Below are 26,685 nucleotides of genomic sequence, written 5' to 3'. Positions count from 1 at the left end.
AATACTTAAGCTTGTTAGCTTTAGAAAGAAATGCTTACCTGTCACTGCATCATCCTGATAAAGGTTTGTTTTTAGCAAATCATAAACATCTTGACGTGCAGTTCCCATGGCTGCCAAACCAAGGCCCAGACTGCCACCGTGTCTAACGATCTGAGGAAAAAACATAGATTCCATTGATTTGGTACACTGTACTTAACATACAAGTTTTTATTCTAATTTCAAAATATAGTTTCACATTAAATATGCAGAGGTTGGCTCAGTAAGAATGATCAAAGGATGTGATAATCAAAAAGTCAGTGATAAACTCAGCAATTTCAGTTTTTGTTTGAGACGTAGTTTCGCTCTTGTTGCCCAGGCTGGAGTGCAGTGGTGCAATCTGGGCTCACCGCAAACTCCGCCTCCTGGGTTCAAGTGATTCTCCTGCCTTAGTCTCTCGAGTAGCTGGGATTACAGGTGGCTGCCACCACACCCGCGTAATTTTTGTGTTTTTAGTAGAGATGGGGTTTCACCATGTTGGCCAGGCTCGTCTGGAACTCCTGACCTCAGGTGATCCACCCGCCTTGGCCTCCCAAAGTTCTGGGATTACAGGTGTGAGCCACTGTGTTCAGCCCAGCAATTTCATTTTTAATAGAATGATATTTGCTGATGCCAAAAAATAGTGAGCTGAGGCTGGATTGGTGGCTCATGCTTGTAATCCCAGCACTTTAGTAGGCTGAGGTGGGAAGATCACTTGAGCCCAGAAGTTTGAGACCAGCCTGGGCAACACAGGGAGACTCGGTCTGTACAAAAAAATAAACATAAATTAGCTGGGCGTGGTGGTGCATGCCTGTGATCCCAGCTACTTGGGAGGCTGAGGTGGTCCCAGCTACTCTGGAGTGCCACTGCACTCCAGCCTGGGTAACACAGCAAGAAACTGTCTCAAAAAATAATGATAATAAATTAAAAATAGTGAGTTGCGAAATGAACGTGAGAAAACAAAGTGGGCAGAGAGGACAACTCTCTTTCAGTAGGTTTACATGAGAAGGGGAGGAAAAAGACTGAACAACTAAGAGGGAGATGTCAAGAAAAGAATTTTGTTGAGGATAGATGAGACCTGAGTATGTTCATGGGTTGAGGGAAAGGAGGCAGTACAGAGTGAGAGGCTAAAGACAGAGGAGAAAAAGGTATCTAATGGAACATGGTTGTGAAGAAAGTGGTTGAAAATGAGGTCAGAGTACCTCTGAAATATACACATTTGAAAGAGGAAACTTTAGTGGTCATCTGTCATTTCTGAATGCACAGCATCCTTCTATTGGTGACAGCATCCCAACATTCCTTTGGTAATACTCCTCCCCAATGGTTAGAGTCTTGGTGGGGCTGTCATTTAAGAATCTCCCACCTTCCCCTAGCCAAAGTGTGACCCAAGCCAGAGCAATACAATGCTCCTTCTTTGGAATTTTCATCTTTAAGTGGAAATAACCCAATGGCCAAAAATGTTTCAAGTTCATTCATCCTGAAGGCAGGGTCCTGAAAAGGCTATTTCATTAGTTCCTGTTATCTAGCATCTGTGGTGTTGCTCTGGTTCTTTAACCTTTGTGAGAACTAGTTCATCAGCCTTTCTATTAATTATATAAGCTATTTCCAAAAAACTTCTTATTCAAGTTAGTTTAACTTTTTAATGGTTTTTAATGCTGTCTATTGCTGTTTTTTTTTTTTTTTTTTTTTGTAACCATAAACCCTATCTGATAAGAAAGTTTTTACCTGAGACAAGGGGAAATAAGGTAAAAATGTGAGTACCTGCACACATGATTTGTGGCTAAGGGGCTTATTCATTGAGACAGATCATCCTATTGGCTTCAATCTTTTTTTTTTTTTTTAGACGGAGTTTCTGTTTTGTCGCCCAGGCTGGAGTGCAGTGGCACGATCTTGGTTCACTGCAACCTCCGCCTCCCGGGTTCAAGTGATTCTCCTGCCTCAGCCTCCCGAATAGCTGGGATTACAGGTGCCCACCACCATGCCCGGCTAATTTTTTGTATTTTTAGTAGAGATCGGATTTCATCATGTTGGCCAGGCTGGTCTTGAACTCCTCACTTCAGGTGATCCACCCGCCTCAGCCTTCCAAAGTGCTGGAATTACAGGTGTGAGCCACCGCGCCCAGCCCTGGCTTCAATCTTTTCACTTATGCATGAGGGCAAGGTTTTCTGGCTCACCTAACTACTCTCCTGATGGCCCTCACTCCAATATAGAAGTTAGTCTAAAATTACATTTTAAGGTTCCGTAAAATAAGAACAGGGCTACTTAGCAAGCTTTTCCAAAAGCCTTACATTTTAAACAATTATCAAAGATCAAAACAAGCAAGGATTCTAACTTCTGAGAGACTGTAACTTCTTTAGGCCTTAATTTCCAGTAAAATGTTAGGGCCTAGACTAGATGATAACTAAGGTCACTTGTAGTTGTAACATTTTAAGATGAAAGTGTGGGAATATAACATGTTTTACAAATACACGCAGGGTTTAAAGGAGTGAGAAACACAATTTTAGCTTATCAAGAAGGAAATGAAATTACTTTAAAAAAAAAAATCCAAGATAACAGTTGTTTTGGGTATTCTCAAATTCTACAAAATCTCCAGTCACTAAAATAATGTGGCAAATACGTTATCCTGGATTCTTGAGTTTCAGAAATTTAGTTTTCCATTTTAATACTTACATCATTGCTGGCGTTCTTAAGCTGATTAAGCAGATAGTCAATTATATCACCACCATGATTGGCATGAATAAGACCTAGCGCATAGAGACCTCCACCTTCCTGATAGGCTGATCCTGGAGAAGTATCCTTGGGAAGGTATGTTGCCATTAACTGTAAAGCTTCTTTTTCATGACCCTATAAAGGTAAGTCATGACAAAGATGTCAAAATGAGAAAGTAAGAAGAAAAAAGACAATGTTTTCTATGATTACTGCCTTTTCCCCAGAATGTTCACTTGCAAAGAGAGAAGGAGGTAGTGGGGCTCTCTCTCATATAACTGTATCACTCAAACAAGAGGACAAGCCTTTAAGACACCCAGTTACACTTTGGTTAGAAAAAAAAAAAATCACAAATGCTTCAATTTTTTCCCTTTGTTTTATAACATTTGCCCAAATCCATCTCAGACTATGCAAATAACATTTCAATTTATCCTTTCAATGGCTTATACAGTCTTTATAGAAACAAATTTCCACTTTTCATTAAAAACAAACACACATATAAATACTTTAGTATCTTATTTACTTTAGCCTTCTCTACAAAATGACTTATCTGACTTAACAAAGTGTACTTGTTAATGAATTATAATAAACTGTTATTTTTTCTTAACCCCAGAAAAATTACTTCTTTTCCGATGCCTATATACACTGACCAATACATATTACCTTATGAATTACACCCAAACTGGCTGTAGCAGTAAACTTTGCCCAGTTAGTGGCTCTGGCTAACCACTCCAAGTTATCTCTGTAAAAAAAGATGATGTATTTTAATTAGTGTTAAAACAAATGAATTCCTTAAAGCTTTTTAACACTAAGGTTAAAAGCATTAAAATTTTACCTTGAACCCTTCCAAATTACTTTGTGGATCTCAAGTTACTACTGATTCTATTTTAACTCTTAAGTTGTTCTTAGTGTTTTAAGGATTTTTAAAATGCACGATACATAATTCTACTATAAATAAAAACAAAATTATATAAAACTTTAGAGCTTAATATATTTCCTTCAAGAGCCTATAATCAAGCCAAGTAATAAAAGGAATTAATTTTACCTTAAAACAAGTAGAAATACACAACAAAAAATACATAAAATAGCAAAAATATAATTTAGAATTAAGGACTGGTTAACAAGGAAAGTCCTCAACATCTCTACAACAATGTTAACACAGTGTCTGTTAAAAAGGATTTTAGGCCGGGCGCAGTGGCTCACGTCTGTAATCCCAGCACTTTGGGAGGCCGAGGTTGGCGGATCACCTGAAGTCAGGAGTTCAAGACCAGCCTGGCCAACATGGCAAAAGCCTGTCTCTACTAAAAACACAAAAATTAGCCAGGCATAGTGGCATGTGCCTGTAATCCCAGCTACTTGGGAGGCTGAGGCAGGAGAATCGCTTCAACCCAGGAGATGGAAGTTGCAGTGAGCTGAGATCGCGTCACTGCCCTCCGGCCTGGGCCACAGAGTTAGACTGCCTCAAAAAAAAAAAAAAAAAAAAAAGATTTTGAACCAAAGTGGAAATCAACAAGCATGTTTACCTAAGAAACTGGTCACTGGTTGTCCCACAGTGCATAAAAGAGTTTGCTATAACGGTTGCTGTATGACATACAGAATTCCGTACTGCATCCTGCAACAACAAATACAGAATTGTTTCATCACTGGCAAAGTATTCATATATGCACACCCTCACACACACAGTCAGAGGTCCTATTTTGTGGTAAAAGCATGAACAAACTGAACTCAGATTTAAAATATGGACTTTGGGTATTTCTTTTATAAAGACTAAATAGCTAGTTTATACAAACAAGCAAGTCAAAGTTTTATTTGCAGTTTTAACAGAGCTCAACGACAGATTTTAGGTGGGGAATTTAGACAGCAGATTTTCTATTCTTTGGTTTAATTAAACTTGCTTTTTCTTTTCTCCATCTTGCCCAAGGTCTCCAAGGTGTTGAGATAACCTGAGGAGCAGTGCTGCACCTCTGACAGTTACCAAATAATTTTGTTTATTTTTAGTTTTTGAAACAGAGTGTTGCTTGGTTGCCCAGGCTGGAGTGCAGTGGTACGATCTCAGCTCACTGCAGCCTCCACCTCCCGGGTTCAAGCGATTCTCCTGCCTCAGTCTCGCGAGTAGCTGGGATTACAGTCATGTACCACCATGCCCGGCTAATTTTTGTATTTTAAGTAGAGACGGGGTTTCACCATGTTGGCCAAGCTGGTCTTGAACTCCTGACCTCAGGTGATCCGCCTGCCTCGGCCTCCCAGAGTGCTGGGATTACAGGTGTAAGCCATTGTGCCTGGTCAAATTTTGTTTATTTTAATGAGACTATATTACAAAGACTAGCTTTAAATTGTCATGAATGGAGACTATATGATTCTGTATATTTTTTGCCATTTGCAAAAATTATATTAAAAGTTTCAAAGAGCATTATTACACATGCTTTAATCAAACAACTGTTTAATCATTCAATAATATATAGCTATAAAAAATGACTTTGCGAAGGGGTATTGGATAAATAAGAGAGAGAAGGAAGATTTTTCATGTTATATATCTTTTTATATATTTTGAATCAAATATATTACTTGCTAAAAAATTAAAATCAGTATTAATAACTGTTAAGACCAATATTTCAACAAACATTGCAACAAGGTAAGAATCGCTGCTCTCAAGGAGATCATAGTTCAGTGGGAAATACAGACACAAAAACAACCTATATTAGTATTCTTTTTTTTTGTAATAAAAGAAAAGCACAGATTTATTGAAATGAAAGTACACTCCAGAGTTGGAGCAGGCTGAAGCAAGCGGCTCAAGAGCCTATCTTAATATTCTGATTGTGCTATTTGTCTAACTGTTCCATGTATACATTAAAAATGAAAAATGAGTTAACTAAGCTCCCCAATAAGAGATAAGCATAAAAACAGGAGCTCAATCATTGCTCATTTTCTTCCTTTCCAACAACTCCAAGAGGATCATTGATTGCTATTTTTTCAAAACTTAAATACTTTTTCCTTAATTGGAAATAAAGAAAGTATCCAACAAGAATAATATAATTACTTATATTCAACAAAGAACTAAATATTTTTAAAAACCCTCTATTATTGATGAATTTCTTACCTTTGTGTTTTTTAGAATCATGAGGTCTGTATTATTGTTTCGTATTAAGAACTGCAGATGTAACTCAATAGCCATTTCACCACTTAAAATTTTAATCATTTTCAAAGTCTGGTCCTTAGGCTCTGGACTCTGCCAAAACAAACAAAAAAAAATGAAAACTCCTAAACAGTATTACTATAATCCAGTAACCCAATTTTATTTCATCAGTCCTAAACCAGTGAAATTCAGTCCATTTTAAGAGAAAGGATAACTTATTTCTTTCTTTATTAGATGCTACTGAGATATGATACTAGCTTGATGGAAGAATACAATTCATCCCCAGCTAGCTTTTGATATAAAATATTTAAATATTTTTAAAAAACTGGGAAAGAATAATTACTGATAACACGCAGAAAAATTACTTTTTATTAAATGAGTCAATTTATATTTTAATTGAGAAACTTCCTACTTGAAACTGAGAAAATTGAAAATACCTTTAATCAACATATATATATGATTTTTTTTTTTTTTGAGGCAGAGTTTCTCTCTGTTGCCCCAGCTGGGGTGCAGTGGCGCAATCTTGGCTCACTGCAACCTCCACTTCCCAAGCTCAAGCAATTCTCCCGAGTACCTGGGATTAAAGGTGCACGCCACCATGCTCAGCTAATTTTTGTATTTTTAGTAGAGACGGGGTTTTGCCATGTTGGCCAGGCTAGTTTCGAACTCCTGACCTCAGGTGATCCACCCACCTTGGCCTCCCAAGGTGCTGGGATTACATGCACGAACCACAGTGCCCAGCCTTGATCTTATGAACTACCATGCCACCAACACAACTTTCCAACCAGGTGAAGAACAGCTGAAGTTTACACACCTGAGCATCAGGAACCAAAAGTCCAACAGACCACTGTTGTAATATTTACCCTACTCTTCCAATATGCCACAAACATTAAAAACGACAAAAACAATTAACCTCCCTCCCATATATGTTGCCATTTGCTAGAGACCATACCTTTTTTTCACCCTGTGACAGGTAATTTGAAGTTATTTCAGACAGAAATAACTTCTGCCTGAAGTAAGGATCTAAGGATTTGATTTCTTCTAAATGTTTTCTTTGGATCAATTTTTAAAACTTTAATCTTTACAGAAAACTCATTTTTATAAAATGACTTTGGTATCAAACTTAACAGTATACTTTAATAAAAGCATGTATAGAATATATACTTGAAAGAATTTACAATATCCTGTGGAAATATTTATTAAGTAACAATCTCAACTTCAAAAAGCACACTCGCTGGGCATGGTGGCTCAGCTCGGTGGCTCATGCCTGTAATCCCAGCACTCTGGGAGGCCAAGGCAAACGGACTGCTTGAGCTCAGGAGTTCATGACCAGCCTGTGCAACACAGTGAACCCTGTCTCTACAAAACATACAAAACTTAGCCAGGCGTGGTGGTGCATGCCTGCAATCCCAGCTACTTACTTGGGAGGCTAAGGTGGGAGGATAGCTTGAGCCTGGGAGGCAGAGGTTGTAGTGAGCCGAGACTGCGCCACTGCATTCTAGCCTGGGTGACAGATCAAGACCCTGTCTCAAAGGAAAAAAAAAAAAAGCACACTCACGGCTTCTGGTGTCTTTCCTACAAATGCACTGCCTGTCTTTTCTTCTGTTTCCATCGAGTCACTGAAATGAAAAGAACCAACAATCAATAATTTTTTCTGAAGAGAAGTACAATTTGTTTATACCACAGATCTGAACCATGTCCAAATTGAATATTTTGCAAGAAAATAATGTTTACTTAAGTATTACCATTAAGAAATAAAAAATTCTACACATCTCTAAGATGGAGGCAATCCAGTTATTAAATTTCCTCCAAATAATAAAAACACACAAAACAACTAGGTTAGCAAAACCATGGACAACAAATACAACAAGAACAGGTGACAAAATATCTCCTTCATTCACAAAACACAGTCAGGTAAAGCAAAATCACCACCAGCTACAAAACGGGCTTGAAAAGAAGGGGCTGGGACCCGAACTACTCTTAAATCTCATCAGCCAACACTCCCTTGTAGGTCAAAGCACCATAGTGAGGAAAAAGTGCTGGGCAGAGAATCCAAATTAAAAAGGCAGGGACAAAGACAAAGAAGGTACCAATAAGCCTGGGCAATAAAATGAGACCCTTGTCTCCACAAAAAATTTAAATAGTGAACCAGGTATAGTGGTGCGTGCCTGTAGTCCCAGCTACTCTGGAGGCTGAAGTGGGAAGACTGCTTAAGCCTAGGAGTTCGAGGTTGCAGTGAGCTATGATTGCACCACTGCACCCTAGCCTGGGCAATGGAGAAAGGAAACAGAGTCAGGAGATCCCAAAACAGAAGCCATTATTTTGTATAGTACTCCATAAATGCAACAGAGGAGGAAATACTAGAGGGCAGTAAAATTGGAAAAACTATCCTAAACAAGCCTCCTTTGGAAAAGTTTAGAAAAACTAATTTCAGTAAAAATAAGCTACAGAAAAGCATCAAAGTAAAATCTCATAAAATATTAGAAAAAAGTTATTTCAAAACAAGAGAAATTAGGAAAATTACATAAAACATACAAGGCTATTACATATTAGAATTACAAAAACTCAGAAATTAACATGATAGAACTAGAGAAAATCAGAAATAAAAGAGAAAAAATAATAATTTCAGAAATGAAGGTTAACTCAGAAGGAACTTGTAACCACCACACATAAGCCTTAAGAAAAGGAGAAGGCGAGAAGAAAGAAAACTTGTTAAATCAAAAATAAATAAATAGGCTGGGTGTGGTGTCTCACATCTGTAATCCCAGGAGTTTGGGAGGCTGAGGCAAGTGGATCACCTGAGGTCAGGAGTTCGAGACCAGCGTGGCCAATATGGTGAAACTCTGTCTCTACTAACAATATAAAAATTAGCCGGGCATGGTGACCTGCGCCTGTAGTCCCAGCTACTCAGGAGGCTGAGGCAGGAGAACTGCTTGAACCCAGGAGGTGGAGGATGCAGTGAGCTGAGATCATGCCACTGTACTACAGACTAGGTGACAAGACTGAGACTCTGTCTCGAAAATAAATAAATAACTTCTATCCCCCTAAGATTGAGAAAAAATTAAAGATGCTGTCTCTTATCACTTCTATAAGTATTGGGAATCCTAGCCAATATAGAAAAAAAAAAAAGAGAGAGAAAAGGTATAAAGATTACAAAAGAAGGAGTAAAATGGTCTCTAACTGCAGATGACCAAGACACCAATAAAGAAAATTCTGTAAAAGGATCTACTTTAAAAAATTTACTTAAAAAAATCATTTATAAAGCTATAAATGATTTTATCAAGGTCATAGGATTCAATGTTAGTATATAAAAATCAATTATATTTCTATATACTACCAACAAAAAAAATAGAAATTTAAAAATACCACTTCACAACAGCATCAAAAAAAAAAATTATACTTAGGGATATAAGAAAATTAAGAAAAGATGTGTAAAACCTCTGCATTGAATCTACAAAACGCTACTGAGAAAAAAAATTAAAAACCTAAGTAAATGAAAAAGATTACCATATTCCTGGATTACAAGATTCAATATTATCAGGATTTCAATGTGCCCCAAACTGAAGATATTCAATACAATCCCAGTCAGAACACCCACAGACTTACATAATGCAAAAAATCTACAATAGCCCAAAGAATCTTGAAAAAGAAAAAAGAATCAAAATTGTAGGTCTTACAATACCTGATTGCAAGACTTAGCATAGTTTTAGTAATAAGGAAAGAGGTAACGATATAAAGAAAAATATAGGCATACCTTTGTTTTACTGCCCTTCAAGGAAGTCTATTGGAGCCACATTTCCAATAGTATGTGATCACTTAGTCCTTGTGTTACATTTTAGTTATCCTTGCAATATTTAAAACTTTTTAATGATCATTATATCTGTTATGGTAATCTGTCATCAGTGATCTTTGATGTTACCATTGTAGTTGTTTTGGGACACCATGAACCCCACCCATATAAAACAGCAAACTCAATCAATAAATGTGTGTGTTCTGACTGCTCCACACACCAGTCATTCCCCCATCTCTCTCCTTCTCCTTGGGACTCCCTATTCCCTGAGACACAACAATATTGAAATTAGGCCAATTAATAACCCTACAATGGCCTCTGAGTACTTAAGTGAAAGAGAGAGTCCCACATTTCTCAGACACAGATATCCAGTGAAAGAGCGGGCTAGGGGGCTGCCAGCATAAACAGGCACAACTAAGACACACAAATGTTTTTAGTAAGTGATCTAAACGTGTAAAATACAGAAAAATAAAATTTTAATACCATATCAATTTGTACAGAATGCAAATTTCTAATACTATAGAAATTTGTGTATTTAGTTCTAATAAAAGCAAAAAAGCTGAGAATGTTCCTTACTTTCTAAATATCTAACCCAGATATATCTAACCCAAATATCTAAAAGGTAGCCCCGACCTATCCCCACCTGTTTTTTTAAATTTACTTGATTAAATAGTACACATGTTGTCTGGTAGGCCCTCCTTACAAGATAATCACTTCTATTTCTTTCCAGAAGGGTCAATTTCTTCGGTTTTCCTTACTACGCCCAGCACAGTACAAAACAGAGCAATAGCCTAATAAGACTTTACAATCTATGAAAACTAGTGGCAAAATTTATTTATTCTTAGAATATGCTTCCTATAAATATTCTACCTGTCCCCAAAATGAAATAAAGATTATTCAATTAGTTTTGATGCAGAAAAAGGTACTTATACCTGTCTTTCTCTGATCCTGGAACAGTACCCGTATTAGTGGATCCAGGCACAGAAGCAATAGGGGTGCCAACAGTTCGAAGATTCTGGATTACAGATGACAAAAACTGCTGGCTAGCACTTTCATACAAATCAAAACAAATCTGATATGCCATCAGGAGGTTGTCTTCCTTTACCAGTTTCTCTAAGATATCACTCACAGCCTGAGGATCATCTAAGAAAATTAAGCACTGAAATGGAGATAAAGAACAATTATTTAATAATTAAAAACTTCATCTACAAGGTACTTAAGGAGACAAAATCAACATTATAGAAAACCTTAAAATATAAGCACAGGCAAACTAGGGCAGACTATCCAGTCTAGCACTCTATTTCTAAACCCAGCACTAGATGAAATTTTTCTAAAGATGGCATCTGTCTTCCATAAAAAAATTCATACAAATTATATTTATAACTCTTAATGCTGTGCCTGGTAATCAGCAGTATTCAACATTGGTTGTTGAATGAATCTTGGCTTCTTTAAATCTTATCCATAACTTATACCTAAGTGCTCCTTAATTTGTTATTTTCTGCCCTACCATATGTTATGGAAGTTACTCATTCATTTAACATACATTGTGCTGTGTTGGGCCAGGATAAGAGACATTAAAATTACCATTTTGAAGCATTTCTCTTACTACTCTTATGATCTGCCATTGTTTTAACAAAATTATCCAACAAAGTTAGAATTTTTCTTTTAAAAACTCAATTTAAATTTTCTTGTTCCCTTAGGCAGCAAGTAACTCAACTTCAAAATAAACACATTAATCAAAGTTATTATAAATTAAGAACATGAAATAACAGAAACAAAATAAGTGGTCAACAATAGGGGAATGATTAAGTAAGGCAAAGTACATACACTGAATGATTACAACAATCAAGTAAGAGGACCCTATGAAGAGTTAGAACACGGAAAAATGTTAAAGACTGTATACAATTAACACTGTTTATCCACAGAGAAAAGAACTCGGTAGCTGGAGCCAAGTAATGGAAGACTTCATTGTATACCCCATAATTCTTTTTGAATTTTAAATCACATGAACATATTATCTGCTCAAAAAGATATTATTTTAAAAATGAACAATAAAGTTTTTTAAAAATAATAAAAAGATAAGGAATACAACAGCTGAAAGAAATAAAATTGCCTCTAAGGAATAAAACTGAAATACAGACAGGAAGAGGGCAGGGAACTGCTATTTTTCATGTGAGTTTTAAAAAAAACTATGAAAAATATTTAGAAACAACAAAACTCCGAAAACCTATGTAGAGAAAACTGAAAGGAAATACACTATTAAATACTAAATTGACTTTGGGTGATGTAAAAAATCAAGTTAGAATAGTAAGTTGACTTTGGGTGATTTAAACATGGATATTTTTTCTTCTAGTATTTTGTTTCAAACTTGCTTTAAAAGGGATTGTAAAAAACAGTGTTTTAATCTAAATTTTTAAAGTCTAGAGGATTAAAACACACAGGAGCACATTATAATGAAGAAACAACAAAATGTGCAATAAAATGCTATGCCCTGAGCAGAATACAGAAAATGTATACAACATGGCAATTGTTAAAAAGTAAACCCATGCACACCTCCAGTCAATAAAATACAATATAGTCATTAAAAGAATGCAGTAGATCCACATGTGCGAATAAGTAGGGAAAAACATCTATGTCTTACCTTTGGGAAAAAGCCCAAATGATGGAAAAGAGAAGCCTTACTTTTCATTTTCTATATTTTCTGTACCATCTGTATTTTTTTTTTATGTGCAAGCAAATTTATATATAGAAAGAGATAAAGAAAAGATACCCAAATGTTTTGGTGTGTACGGGTAATGAAACCGTATATAATTTATACACTTTGAATTCTCTTTAGAATGACATAGTATAGCATAGGTACTGTTTTAATCTTTTCTTCTAGCTTTTTAAAAAACCTTCGTTATTTCTAAAAATTTCCTTAAATTATTGGATTATTTTCAAAATGAAAAAAGAATACATAGAAAGAATGTGTTACAACAAAATAGCTTTTTAGTGTTGTGAAATTTAGTTTCTTATTAATAAAAAGGAATATAAAGCACATACCTTATTTTCACAGGGCTGCTGTGAAGATTAGCTGAGATACATGTATAAAGCCATTATAGTAATATAAAGTAATAAAATGTGAAGTGGTATAACATAGCACAGTACAGCGTGGAGCAATGTAATGAAACATAATGTAATGTCATTACCTGACAAACATTGATGAAATCAGGTTTCTCCAAATTCATGTAGATTTTAACTAGAACTCTTAGTACTTTATTCCGAAATTGTTTATTCTGCATTAAAGACATGCAGAGCTTAAGGCTATAAGCTAACATTCCTGGGACATCATTCTGAAAGAGATAATTTAAAGATATAATGTTATCTGGTTATTGCAGCATTATGTTTATTTAGAAATTGAATTATTTTAATCTTGCTTCTTTAGTCAATCTAGGCAGCCAATTATTTAAACCTCTTAAGCAATACAAACTTAAGAATTTTAAACCATTTTAGATGAAAATCTTAAAAGAAGAATTACATATTTCCAAATCATCATAAAAAATGGATTAAAAACAATATTTAGTGGTACTCAGAATCACCATTACATGAGATGCTGTTAATTATTATAAAAGATATACAACTGTCCATACACTAAGTAGCTATGTTTTCCAAATGTGTCTGCTGAAGTCTTTCTGCTTCTTACCTTGCTACTAGACTCCCTCATGACTTACTGCCTACACTCACTTGCTGGCCAGGAAACACAACACAGCTCTGAGTGACTCAAGCATTGAGTGCTGTCACATCTGCCTGGTGCTCTCCCTACGAGAAAACTTTGATCCAGGCTCTATGTGTTTACTTGGTGATTCTCAAAAGTATCCCCAATATTTGAGACTTCACCCTGTAAAAGGCCTTCAACATAAATTAGCACACTGAAAGCTACAGGAGTGTTTCTCAAAAAGTGAGTTGTGACTTTCCACTGCGTAATAAAATCAATTTAATGAAGTGTGACTAGCAAATTAAAAAAATTAAAAATACAATTTAAAAATAACAGAGTTATATCACAAGTAGTAAGGGTAGGTATTGGTTTCATAAAGCTTAAATTACATCTATATGTATATGTGCACTGGGATACAAAGAAAGATGCATTTGTTACTCTGCTTTATTATTTTTTTTAAATTTGTCATTCTTTTACTTTACATATTTATTTGTTTGACTGCTTGTTCCCCTTCTAGATTCCCCAATGAAGTGTTTGCTTTGGGCAGGAACTTTGTTGGTCTTGTTTGCTACTACAGTAGGTGCTCCTTTATCTGAGACGACTATGTTCCAGCATCCCCAGCAGATGTCTGAAACCACAAACAGTACCAAACTCTATATAAATTATGCACAAATTTCTGTTTTCTTCTTCACAATTTTATGGATGGAAGATTCATTCTTATGTACATCTTAGCGCAGCCTCAGCATACAATTTTTTTTCTTTCCTTATTAAGTTGGCAATTTTCACTTTTTCAATTAAAGGAAGCAGTTTAAGGCTTCTCTTTAGCATATCTGAATTGCCAACATCACTATTTTTGTGCTTTGAGGCCATTACTGAGTAGAATAAGGGTTATCTGAACACAAGCACTGGGATATTGCGACAGTCAATCTGATAAGCAAGGTGGTCCCTAAAGTGACTAATAGGCAGTGTATACAGCATAGATCTACTAGGATGATTCACATCCCATGCGGGATGGAAAGAGATGGTGAGAGATTTCATTGTGCTAGTCAGAATGGTGCACAATTTAAGACATGAATTGTTTATTTCTGGAATTTTCTATTTAATATTTTCAGTCTGTAGTTGACTGCAGGTAACTGAAACCACAGAGAGCAAAACCATGGATGAGTGGGGACAATGCACATCTCCAATGCCTAGAACAGTATCTGGCAAACAGTAAGCACTCAAAAAATATTTGTTGAATAAATGAAAGCCAAAAATGTAATCTTATACACATGAAGACAAGGATGGGCTAAAATTGCACAAAAATGAAATTGAGAGGGAAACAAGGGCCATTATATCACATTAGGCCATTCATTCATTCACTCATTTAAACAAATCGTATTATCAATGCTAAACACTGTGTTAGGTTTTGGGGATACAGTGGTGAAAAAGGCACAAATACCTGTCCCGATATAGCTTACGATCTAGTGGGAAAGATAGCTATTAACTATCTACTAATACAATTATCAAGGGATAAACACCATGAAAAAATGTATAGGGCTCCACAAGATTAACAACAGAACTGGACCTAGTCTTTGCTTAGGGGCTGAGGAAGGCATGGGTATTGGGATCAAAGTTCTGCAAACAAGGGATAGTTGAGCTAAGTTCTGAATTGTGAGCAGAAATAAAGCAGGCAAAGAAAGGAATGGAGGCCAGGTGTGGTGGTTCACGCCTATAATCCCAGCACTTTGGGCGGCTGAGACGGGTGGATCACTTGAGGTCAGGAGTTTGAGACCAGCCTGGTCAACATGGTGAAACCCCATCTCTACTAAAAATGCAAAAATTAGCTGGGTGTGGTAGCACACGCCTGTAATCCCAGCTATTCAGGAAGCTGAGATGGGAGGATTGCTTGAACCCCGGAGGCAGAGGTTGCAGTGAGCCAAGATTGCGCCACCACACTCCAGCCTGGTTGACAGAGCGAGACTCCATCTCAAAAAAAAAGAAAGAAAAAAGAAATGTAAAAAATATTTTTGGAAGGGGAAACGAGGCAGGGTTCATCTAGATGAGAAGATACCAAAATGGCTAGTGTACAGAGAGCTAGCTCATGGAAAGAAATAGCTGGTGAGACAAAGTGAGCCTGCAGATCAATGTCCATTTTACTCAGCTTTTACCTTTCTGACCACTTCGGTTGGTGACTTAAATTGTCTTAATTATTGCAAACACCGCAAACCGGGAATCTAGCTGAGTAGTTTTAACCCTAATAAATGCATTAAAATAGTAGTTTATTGTCTTCTTAAAAAGGGCAGAGTAATTAATACAACTTCCCCATGCAAGACTTCAAAGGATTATGTGGTAAGATAAAAGCAGATATTCCATGAACACAAAACACAACCAAGGTTCATACATAAATATGAAAATAAAATATTTGGCAAAAGATCACCTATTATTTCTAAACTAGATTTTCTTTTCACTGCCTATGAAAGTTTCAGTTTGAATAACTTGCTTTGCTGATTCCCTATCAACAACAATTTCTAAAATAACATAATCTACCTACCGACTCCAGTATGGTCTTTTCAAAGACGTCCAGTCTTCGTGTCTCCAGAGCAATGCCAATAGCCTGTTTATACTTGTGATCATCTAGACATCGCTGGAACATTTTATTTACAATGCCTTCCAATCTCTGGTCAATTGGTTTTTTTTCTCCTTCAGGCAAATCTGCATTTTCCACACATTGTTTGGTGTAGTGATCAATGCATTTTGCTGTTGAGGAAATAAAATAACTGATTATCTTGTAAATTGGGCTAAACTATCAGAAAGGGCAATGCCTATATTTATAATCATATATACTTATGGGATGACTATAAAGCAATAAGCAAATTTTGAAATGCTAGAACGTATACATTTGAATTAATACTGTTCTCCCATAATATTTACACTGGAGAACTACACACTAATTCCAATCCAGTTGACATTATTCAAAACATTAATATCTGCCAGGTGTGGTAGTGCTCACCCACAGTCCCAGCTACTTGGGAGGCTGAGGCAGGAGGATCATATGAGCCCAGGAGTTCAAGGCCAGCCTGAGCAACACAATGGGATCCTGTCTCTTATTTAATTTATTTTTAAAGTTTCTATCTTGTTACTCCATTTTGATCAAAATTCTATTACTCTACCCGATTAAGCTGCTTATTCAAAAGAATTGGCTACAAACAGCTGCTGCTTCACTTTCAAAAAACAAACATTTGCCATTGCTGAAGATATTTTAAAAGGCCTATTATAGCAATTATCACATAGTAGTATATCAGACTTCTTTGCATTAATGAAGCTATTAGCAACCTGAGAGTAAGAACTATGTCTAAATTGTCTCTGTAGGGTAATGGGGAAATGACTTGAAATGTGCCACAAGTTTAAAAGGCAGTTCCAAAGATTTCCAAAAACTTTTCCAGCAACTGTAGCAGATTCTTTGAAAAATAGTCCTGTGTCACTTAATGACAGTAATACATTCTGGAAAACACATCTTTAGGTGATTTCATCATTGTGCAAACACCATGGAGTGAACTTACACAAACCTAGATGTTATATAACCTACTACATACCTAGGCTATATGGTATGGCCTAGTGCTTCTAGGCTGCAAACCTGTATAGCATATTACCGTATTGAATACTATAGGCAATAGTATTTGTGTCTAAACACAGAAAAGGTACAGTAAAAATATGGTGTTGTACTCTTATGGGACATCTGTTGTCTACGTAGTCTGTCATTATGTGATTCCTGACTCTATTTATTGTTTCAATGTGAGGTAGGTGGAACCTATTTCTCCCAAGAAAGTGTCTGAAAATTCATGCAAAAGTGTTGGTGCCCAATTTAGCTTCCATATTTCACAATGATTTGGGTGCATGGAGGGGAGGGTGTGACATACTGAAGGATATCAATAGCACACCTGATAAGAAACATTTGTTTGCGATTTAGTTATATTTCTTTGCAATCATACCTTAAACTTTCTAAGTACAACCAAAAGAAGGACATTTCCCTAAGCCTTCCACCTTCAGAAGGAAGATAAAACAGTCACCCTGGCCAGGCGCGGTGGCTCACGCCTGTAATCCCAGCACTTTGGGAGGCTGAGGCAGGTGGATCACGAGGTCAGGAGATCGAGACCATCCTGGCTAACACGGTGAAACCCCGTCTCTACTAAAAATACAAAAAAAAAAAATTAGCCGGGTATGGTGGCGGGCACATGTAGTCCCAGCTACTCGGGAGGCTAAGGCAGGAGAATGGCATGAACCTGGGAGGTGGAGCGTCCAGTGAGCCGAGATCGCGCTACTGCACTCCAGCCTGGGCAACACAGCGAGACTCAGTCTCAAAACAAAAAGCAAAAAACCAGAAAAACAACAACAAAAAAACCCAGTCACCCAAGAGGAATGACATATACATTAATTATCCTCTCCATAATTCATTGGCTTCTTTCCCTTTCAAAGATAAGTAAGAAGATGAGGGCAAGATTTATTAGTTATAAACCATAGCCCCAAGAAATAAAAATAATTTTAACTAGCATAAATGACTGTTGGCCTACTAGACGACCCGGGTTAAATGGGTCTATATTTTGAAGGAAGCAGAGGACTTTTATAAATTGGAATATACTACATTCAAGATTCAGGTGGAACCATGAAGGTTCAGGTACAGTTAATAAGAACATAGTGGGTTGGGTCAGTGGCTCACATCTGTAATCCCAAAATCTTGGGAAGCCGAGGCAAGTGGATCACTTGAGGCCAGGAGTTCAAGACTAGCCTGGCCAACATGGCAAAACCCCATTTCTACAATACAAAAATTAGCCAGGTGTGGTAGTGTGCACCTGTCATCCCAGCTACTTGGGAGGCTGAGGCACGAGAATCACTTGAACCAGGGAGGTGGAGGTTGCCGCGAGCCAAGATTGTGCCATCGCACTCCAGCCTGGGCAACAGAGAAAAACTGCCAAAAAACAAACAAACAAACAAAAAAACACAATGGATGTTATAATGCAAAATAGACCTTAAAAATTCCAGTTGTTGAAAATGTCCACCAGGCCCTAATGTGAGCTTTTTGAACCAACTGTAGTTAAGTGAGGAAACATTACCCTTACCCCATCAGAGAGGAACCTCAAAATTAGAACATTTGGGGAATTTTCCTTAGATTATATAACTGAAGGGGAAAAATATATGTCCCAGGTTTCAAATGATATTCATGTTCTCATTCACCAGGTTTGCATATATGTCATAAATATATCCCAGGTTTATGTTATAACTAAAACTCAGCCTCATTTCCTGCTAAAGCCTTGTCATAACTTGCAGATTTATGAGTCCTGGATTTTCTGGAGGTACTGTTTACGATATTCATTAAGACGCTAGGAAGCCTTTTCCAAATTCTATTTTGTATACCCCCTCATGAATCTCACTGACATCTTAAAAAATGTGCCCTACAAAACTAGAGGAAGGGTGAACCCCACTTTTAAATAAATAAATGCAAACAGAACTGGTCTACTGATCAAAACTCACCTTCCAAAGGTAAAATGATACAGTGTTTAGAGACAGAGAAGGCATCTACCAGGCCATAGCACTTCATACCAACAGTCCAGTTTAAAAGCACAATTTGTACAATGGTGGCATTTTAAGCATTTGTAGATCACTGTTGTAAAAAAACTATAAACTTTCATTAAAGAAAAAAAAAAGAAAAAAAAAGGCTGGCTGTGGTGGCTCACGCCTGTTAATTCCAACACTTTGGGAGGCCAAAGCAGGAGAACTGCTTGAGGCCAGGAGTTTGAGACCACCCTGGTCAACACAGTGAGATCCTGCCCTGTTTTCAAAAAAAAACTATCATATAAAAGAGATAAGTAAGGTATTTCACCCCCTGCTTCTAGCTTTAAGTGAAGAAAGTAGTCTAGTTTCAAATAATACGGTCCATCCTTTTAAGCCATCAGTTCTTCCCACTGGATTCACAGATGACAGCTCAATTCAATGAGCCTCCAATAGCAATAAAGTAACTTGCAAAATTTTCATATCATCATAGCAAAAACTTTAAAAACATGAACACAGAATCCCAAGGACAGTTGACGGTACCTCTATCAACCCCCTTGTGCAGCACTTCCCAATTTCTAAAAGAGAATACCAACTTCCTCCTTGTAAGTGTTCAAGTGAATAATACAGACCTTCTACTAATCAGCAATGTGAAATATCTACACTGTACACTCCTGACAGAACATGCCCTTGAGCTCTCTGTACTATGAATCCAAAGTTTGATAAACACACGTCTGAAGGGTATGCAGTCCCTTCTTTAATTTACTACATCAAGAGTTTTCAAGCATTTTTTTACGCTATAAAATCTTTGTATAAAATCTTACGTAACTAGTTGAATTTACAACTCTGGTTGAAATATGTGTCAGAGAATTCAAAGCCTTGCCTGTGTGTTATCCCCTTCCTTCAAAAATAAGGAAACAAGTAAGAAAACAACGGTTACAAATAGAAACAGTATGGGTTTTGGAGTGAGTAAAACCAGGTTTTAAATTTTATCCTTCTATTTAATAACCATGTCTTTATCATCTCAAAACCCAAGTTGTCTCATCTGTAAAATGGCTAGCTCCTTCCTCATGGGGTAGTTGTGGAATAAACCATGGTATGCAGAGTGACTAGCACGGTGCCTAGCACAATGTAGATACTAAATAATGGTTTCTTGTATTTGAAAAAACTACATAAACTGGTACCACTTGTTACTTATAGTAATCTGATTTAATCTTTTCCTCTAACAGTATGCTCACTGGACTGGTGATCATCATAACCACTGAGAACCAGCACTCAGTTGAAGGGCAGATCTAAAAACTCAGCCTGCATAAAATTATTACAGAAAGATTATGAACTTCCAATTAAAATGAAATTTGGCAACATCAAATTCAGGAAAAAAGCTTCTATGTGCACTACAGCAAGAAAGAAGCCGACAAGATAAAGCCTTACCAGATAGATGATAATTACCTATAATAGTTTCCACATATTCAGAGTTATCATTGACATTGAAGAGGTCCCCTGCTCCAAGAGCATAATTCAGAGACTCCTCAAAAGCCCCCAGGTGATAAAATACTTTAGATGCCACTAAGGCTGCAAACTGCCGACTCCGGAAACCTTCATCTTCGTATAAAACCTCTCTGAAAGAAATTAGGAAGTACAGGTCTAGTTCAAACTGTGGTTTTCCCTAAAAATCCCAAATCTAAATATTCAAGCCACAATTCAGTTAACAGCAAATTTCTAAATGAATCAATAAGCCACAAGACCCACACTCACAATTAAATTTGATCCACCTTATTCTGATTTATAAAAATAATTTCTTACATTTTGTCTACAGACTCGGAAATTTCTGCCCAGAAGTCATTAACAACTGCATTCAATTTGTGTAGTGCAAATTCCTGTAAAAGATAACCAAAATCCTATTTTGAGATAGACTTATCATTACACTTCCTTAAAAAATTCTTTCCAGCAAATCAATGATCAAATCCTCAGTAATATTTACTCAAACTTTTACTCTATGACAAATATAAAAATTTACCAACTTACATTTTTTCTTGAGTTTACACATTTCTGTTTTCAATCATCAACAATTTTTCTTCTTTGAATATAAACAATTAACTCCAGGTTGCTGGTTTAGATGTAAAGGAATCAAGTATCTAGAGCCACCAGAAGGACATTCCAAATTTCCATCAAATAAAAAACTTTAAATATGTGAAACAGAAGCAACAACTTTTTGTGTTTTCTGTTGATAATGAAACTGGGGCGGGGGAAGGGGAAGGTGTGGTGGCTCAGACCCGTAATCCCAGTACTTTGGGAGGTCAAGGCGGGGGGATCACTTGAGCCCAGGAGCAGGAGTTTGAGATCAACCTGGACAACATAGTGAGACCTCATCACAACAAAAAATTTAAAAATTAGATGAGTGTGGTGGTGCATGCCTACAGTCCTAGCTACTTGGGAGGCTGAGGTGGGAGCATCATTTGAGTATAGGAGGTCAAGGCTGCAGTGAACCATGACCACACACTGCACTCTAGCCTGGGTGATAAAGTAACACTCTGTCTCAAAAAAGGAAAAAGATTAAAAAAAGAAAAAAAAAAAAAGAAATTAGAGGGCTATTCAAATGTCATAACGAGGTTTGTCTTAGCTTTGTTAAACTCAAGGGAAACCAACTGCTGTGGCCAAAATACTGTCCTCTCTGGCTAGGTTACAATAACTGGGTACAAGCCAGCTAGGATAGCAACTTTAAACGAGGGAAGATTACAGATATCACTAAATTCAAAAGGCTTCACGGTATTCACACTAAGCCTAGTTACTTATTCTTCAATTCATACCTTAAGCTGTGGTTCATCTTCATCCAGAAGAGAAATAATTCCAGCTATGAGAAAAAAGATGTAACATGATTATGAAACACATTCTCACTAATGTGGAAATTAACACCTGGTCAAAAATACATGATGGCTGAAAAACAATTTTTTTGAGGCGTAAATTCTCTAGGGGAATGATTATTTTTCTTTGAAAGTGTAAAGGTTTATATCTCAAGTTTAAGACTTAACTACATTATCAAACCCTCATGGCACCACATATATCACATCATTTGCCTAATTCAATGGTTTTCAGTGTGGTCCCTGGACTAACAGCATTGCCTGGGAACCTGTTAGAAATACACATTCTCGGCCCCATTCCAGACCTACTGAATCAAAAATTATGAGGATGGGGCCCAGTACTGTGATTCTTTTGCTCACTATGGTTTGAGAACCATTGGCCTAATTTACTGATTAAAATGGGAAACTTTCCTATACAATTTTAGAATAAAATTATTCATACAAAATAAATCAACAGTTATAAGATTATTTACAAAAATGGGAGCATATAGTCATCAACTCAACAAGGTAAAATACTTCAATTATTTCAAGGTGTGTATATTATGGCACCTCTTTCCTATCACAAGTAACCTGGGTTTTACTAAATGATGAACAATCATACTCATTCTGAATTCAATTACCCAAGCACAGTGTTCTCCATATGGCTTCTCTTAGCCTCAAGGTATTACCACTAATATAGGAGAGTAAAAGGAATAATTGTCCTCTCCAAAAGAACACACCTTGAAATATAGTCAAAGGTCAAAGGGATTATTGGAAAAATGATATGGGAAATTATTGTACTAAGACCACAAAGGAAACCACTCTCAGATGTTTTCCATGTGGGTTTTAAAATCATTCCAGAACACTGAGTTGAAACTGTGGTTTGATTAAAAAGTGTCAAGGCAACTTAGTTAGATGTAGCCATTTCTAATTGACAAGTATAGGTTTGCCAAATAGCTTAAGCAGTCTTTAGGAAGCCATACAGGAAAAGACACAAAATTTACCAAGCAAAACTAAAGTAGCATAAAAGCAGATATAAAGAACCTCTTGGTACTTTAGGTTGGTATGACAAGTCCAGAACAGAGATTCTGAATGGTTAGCACAGGAAACAGATAAATTTCAAAATTCAATCAGTGAAAAAGAAAAAATTGCAAACTAGTGATGTGGAGTAAGATGACAGGCCAGAATGCTTTAAATGTAGAACAGATCGTAAATAACAGAACACTTAATACTAAAACTGCTACCTATCCTCAATCAATGTATTTGAGTGGCTTTTACCAAAAAGGGAGATGGATTTTTATATTCTCTGGTTTGGTTTCACTTATGACTAACTGGTTACATGGTTGTCCTAGCTTGGAAACTCAGCCTCTGGCCATGGAACAGAACTAAATCCAATACTCTACACTACATACGTTAGTATTTCCCATCTTAAAAACAAAACAGAATTCTCTTCTGGAGAGGGGAGAGAACAGGAAAGGCCTAAGGATGCTAAAAGCCTCTTATGCCATTATAGGAACTGAGCAGATACTGGTCTAAAATTGTTGCATCAATTGACAGAAATATTTGGATATTTATTTACAAATATGGAGGTATGTTCCAGAAGACACAGCTTAAAAGTTGGGAATAACTGCCTCTGGGGTTCAGGAAAGGGAAAGTGAGGTGGGGGACAATTGTTTTAAAGCTTTTTAGCACAACTTTCCTTTATGTGTCTGTATTATGTTTAAAAAAGAAAACACCAACCCACTCAATTTCACATCTCCCGCCTGGAAGCACCTGTCTCTCTCTCTCCACTCCCCTGCATAGTCAAACCTCTTGAAAAAACTAATAGAACATGTTGACCTCTTATTCACCACTGTATGGTGGTGCCTAGCAACTGCCTGGTCAATAAATGGATGAACAAACTGACTAATCCACACCAGAACCATGAGACTAGCCTGTTTAACACCTGGGACAAATTCTAAGCCAACATGAGCCATAGGACAGAAAACAAAGTGACAAAAGATTTGGAACAGAAGTTGACAAGTAATCCAATAAACTTAAATGGCAGTAATAAATATACACTATATGATCATCACAGAATCTCAGGATAGGACCTCAAAAATTATTAGTTTTGCCACCTTAAAGAGGCTTAAAGTCTATTATATTGTCACCAAGTGCTTTTTCAGCCTCTACTTTAAAAACTCAAGGGACTGATTAATTGCTTTGACTGGCTGACTGAGCTCTTCAGTCAAGACATACTTTTGAATTTCTGCCATGCTCTCAGCAGTATTCTAAGAATTGTGAAAACAAGCTTCCTGCTCAAAATTCTACCAGAGAGAGAGAGACAGTAATCAGGGAAGTAAACAAACAAGGCAATTACAGAGCTGTGGTGGAGGGAGAGTAAGTGTGTTTTAATAGAATGATCAGGGAAGGGTAACATTTGAGTTGAGACAAAAGATTGAGAAGCTAAGGGAAAATCTGAGGAAGAGAAGGCTAGAAAGGAACAGAATGTGCCAGGGCCCCGAGATAGGAGAGAAACTGACATATTCAAGGAACAAAAAGGCCAGTGTGATTAGGATGTATTGAGTGAAGAAGACAGTACTACAAGACAAGGTGGGAATCAGATCATGTGGGTCCTTGGTTAAGAGTCTGGACCCAAAAGGTGTCCAACTTTTTGGCTCCCCTGGGCCACAATGGAAGAACTGTCTTGGGGCACACATAAAATACACTAACACTAATGATAGCTAATGAGCTAAAAAAAGAAAAAAAAAAAAGTTTGTACATAATTTTCACGATATCCACCACCACAGTAAGAAAAAACGTCCTCGAATTCAAAGGGTTGGACATGGCTGCTCTAAACACAATGGAAGCACTGGTGGATTGTAAGCAAAGAAGTATTATGTGATTAAAGTTTTAAAAAGCATATTCCACAAGAAAAACGGGCTGTACGGGGGTAATGGTCGAAAACAAAGCCTCAAGGCTGATATAGTAACCCAGACAAGAGATGAAGGTGGTTTGGGCAAAGTTAGAACAAACATTGGTAATGGATGGATTTGAAATAGAATGAGGCCTATAGGTGGCAAGAAACTGAGTGTTTAATTGATCTTTACAAAGCTCTGACTGGAAAAACTTCCTGATATTGAACTAAAATTCATCTCGCGATCACTTGTATCCCTTGGGGACAAAAAGTCTTATTTCAGGTACAAGTGACAGCTCTTCAAATGTTTGAAAGTAACTACGTCTCCCAGTATCTCCAACGATCTCCTTAACCAATCCTCATAAAAATAAAGTTTTGATCGCCTTACCATTCAGATTACTGTCTTCTGCTCACCAGTTTGTTTACAATAAAATGCTTTTTTTGTGGGTCAAGCATAGAGTAAGAAAATGAGAAAAGGGTATGTAAACAGGCAACGGAAAAAAGCACCAAGGCTCTGGACAGCTACATGCAAGTCAACCTGTAACGGGGAGCTTAAGTCTCCAATTGAAACTTGATCTCTGTAACTTACTCCATTGCAAATGTCACTATGTGACTCTACCTATGCGATGGTTTGCGCGTATGAAACCTGCTCCGCAGATCCATCCACTTTCTTGAATGTTCAGTCAACAGACTGAGCGCACAATCTCGAAAGGGTAAGTAGGCTCTCAGTATAAAGGTATCTCCAGGGCGTCTTCAGGGTCTTCACCAAACCCAAAAGTTCTCTGGGTGTTTTGAATGAACACCCTTGGATCGGACCCAGAAATGACCCACCTCGAACCTAATTCCGGGTTTCATTCTAAGGCGAATGGAGCTCGGCCACGTCCAGAAACACTTCTGTAGCAGTTAGGCTGCCTGGTCAGGGGGTTTGCCTTACTGTTCAATGGCACAGGGGCCCATCCCACCCCGACCCCCTGCGGGGAAGAACTGGGGCTGGACCACCTCACACGGCCAAGAATGGGAGGCACAGAAAAAAGGGAAACCCTTCTGGGGTCAGGGGAAGGCCCAGGAAGCCCCTCGGGTCCTGGCGCTGGGGTGTGGTTGGGGAGGGATGCCAAGGCGGTTGACCCGGCTCGATTCCCTCAAGCTAGAGAAGCACGCAGTGACCTGATCAGACTCCCAGCCCCCGGCCCGGGGGTGGGCCTTGGACAGCGAGAAGCTGCCCAGGCCGGCGCTCCGCCGGGAGGCGCCCAGTCACCGGCCCTGACTCAGCTAAAAGCCGGCGCGACGGCGGCTCCTCCCTCCAGGCGCTGGCTCCGGGCCGCACTCACCGGCCGAGGTGATCATGGCTGCGCCCCTCACTCGCCCGTCGGCTCGCTTGCTGTTCCAGCTGCGCCGTGTATCTGTCAGCTTAGGGCCCGCTCAGTTCACCGCGCCTCCTTGCTCCCCGGGTGCGCTGCTCAGTCAGTCGCCTCCTCAGGCCGCCGGCTCGGTTCTCGCCAGGACCCCGCCCGCCCCGGGGCTGCCCGCCGCCCCGCCTGCCGCCCGGCGCGAATTCTCCCCTGGCCTGCGTCTTCTGCGCCGCTGTCTACTCCATAGCCCTCACGGAAGGGCACACGGAGAACACCACTGTTTTCTCTAAACCTCCTCGAGGTCAGGAGTCCCGCGCGGGGGGGACACTGGTCTGCACCTGAGGTCAGGCATTAGAATGGCCACCCCTGCAAAGAGAGGACCCCACCATCACCCGCCATTGCTGAGAGAAAGGGTGTTGAGGGGAGGTGCGAGCATTGCGCGCAGTGCCACCTGCTGGTGGGAGGTCTCGCTGCAACACATCTCCCACCAGATAATGCTTAGGGAATTGGGGCTGCGGCAAACAGCGTTTTTTTTCAGAAAAGTGGCTTTCAATTGTTTTCTAAAGCAAAACCTATCATAAAAAAAAGAAAATCCCCATAGAAGTGCTTTATTATCATAATGAATACACAGGTAATCATTGGCTTATTATAAAGTTGAACAATGAAGGTTTTTAGTTACTTTTGGAAAAATGTCCAGTGTTGTCAATATATTAAAATGTGCAGTAGTTATATGGTGAAA

At 38.0% G+C, this 26,685-nt stretch overlaps 1 protein-coding gene across 1 annotated transcript in view; it reads right to left on the bottom strand.

Moving 5' to 3' along the window:
* PSMD1 (proteasome 26S subunit, non-ATPase 1) overlaps positions 1-26,117 on the bottom strand; it is a 115,568-nt gene extending 89,451 nt beyond the window's left edge. Inside the window, exons 1-13 of the mRNA XM_054477588.2 lie at positions 25,926-26,117; positions 21,672-21,715; positions 20,668-20,741; positions 20,314-20,483; positions 15,872-16,077; positions 12,833-12,976; positions 10,577-10,803; positions 7,413-7,473; positions 5,819-5,947; positions 4,245-4,333; positions 3,385-3,463; positions 2,686-2,859; positions 39-150 (exon numbers count right to left, since the gene is read on the bottom strand). Of these exons, the coding sequence (XP_054333563.1) occupies positions 39-150; positions 2,686-2,859; positions 3,385-3,463; positions 4,245-4,333; positions 5,819-5,947; positions 7,413-7,473; positions 10,577-10,803; positions 12,833-12,976; positions 15,872-16,077; positions 20,314-20,483; positions 20,668-20,741; positions 21,672-21,715; positions 25,926-25,941 (1,525 nt within the window). The 5' untranslated portion in view covers positions 25,942-26,117. The remainder of the gene's footprint in view (positions 1-38; positions 151-2,685; positions 2,860-3,384; positions 3,464-4,244; positions 4,334-5,818; positions 5,948-7,412; positions 7,474-10,576; positions 10,804-12,832; positions 12,977-15,871; positions 16,078-20,313; positions 20,484-20,667; positions 20,742-21,671; positions 21,716-25,925) is intronic.
* Positions 26,118-26,685: the final 568 nt, after the last annotated feature.

Source organism: Pongo pygmaeus, chromosome 11, assembly GCF_028885625.2.
Source record: "Pongo pygmaeus isolate AG05252 chromosome 11, NHGRI_mPonPyg2-v2.0_pri, whole genome shotgun sequence".
Lineage (NCBI taxonomy): Eukaryota > Metazoa > Chordata > Mammalia > Primates > Hominidae > Pongo > Pongo pygmaeus.
Note: the sequence above shows the minus strand (reverse complement) of the source record. Positions and strands in the feature narration are given on the sequence as shown.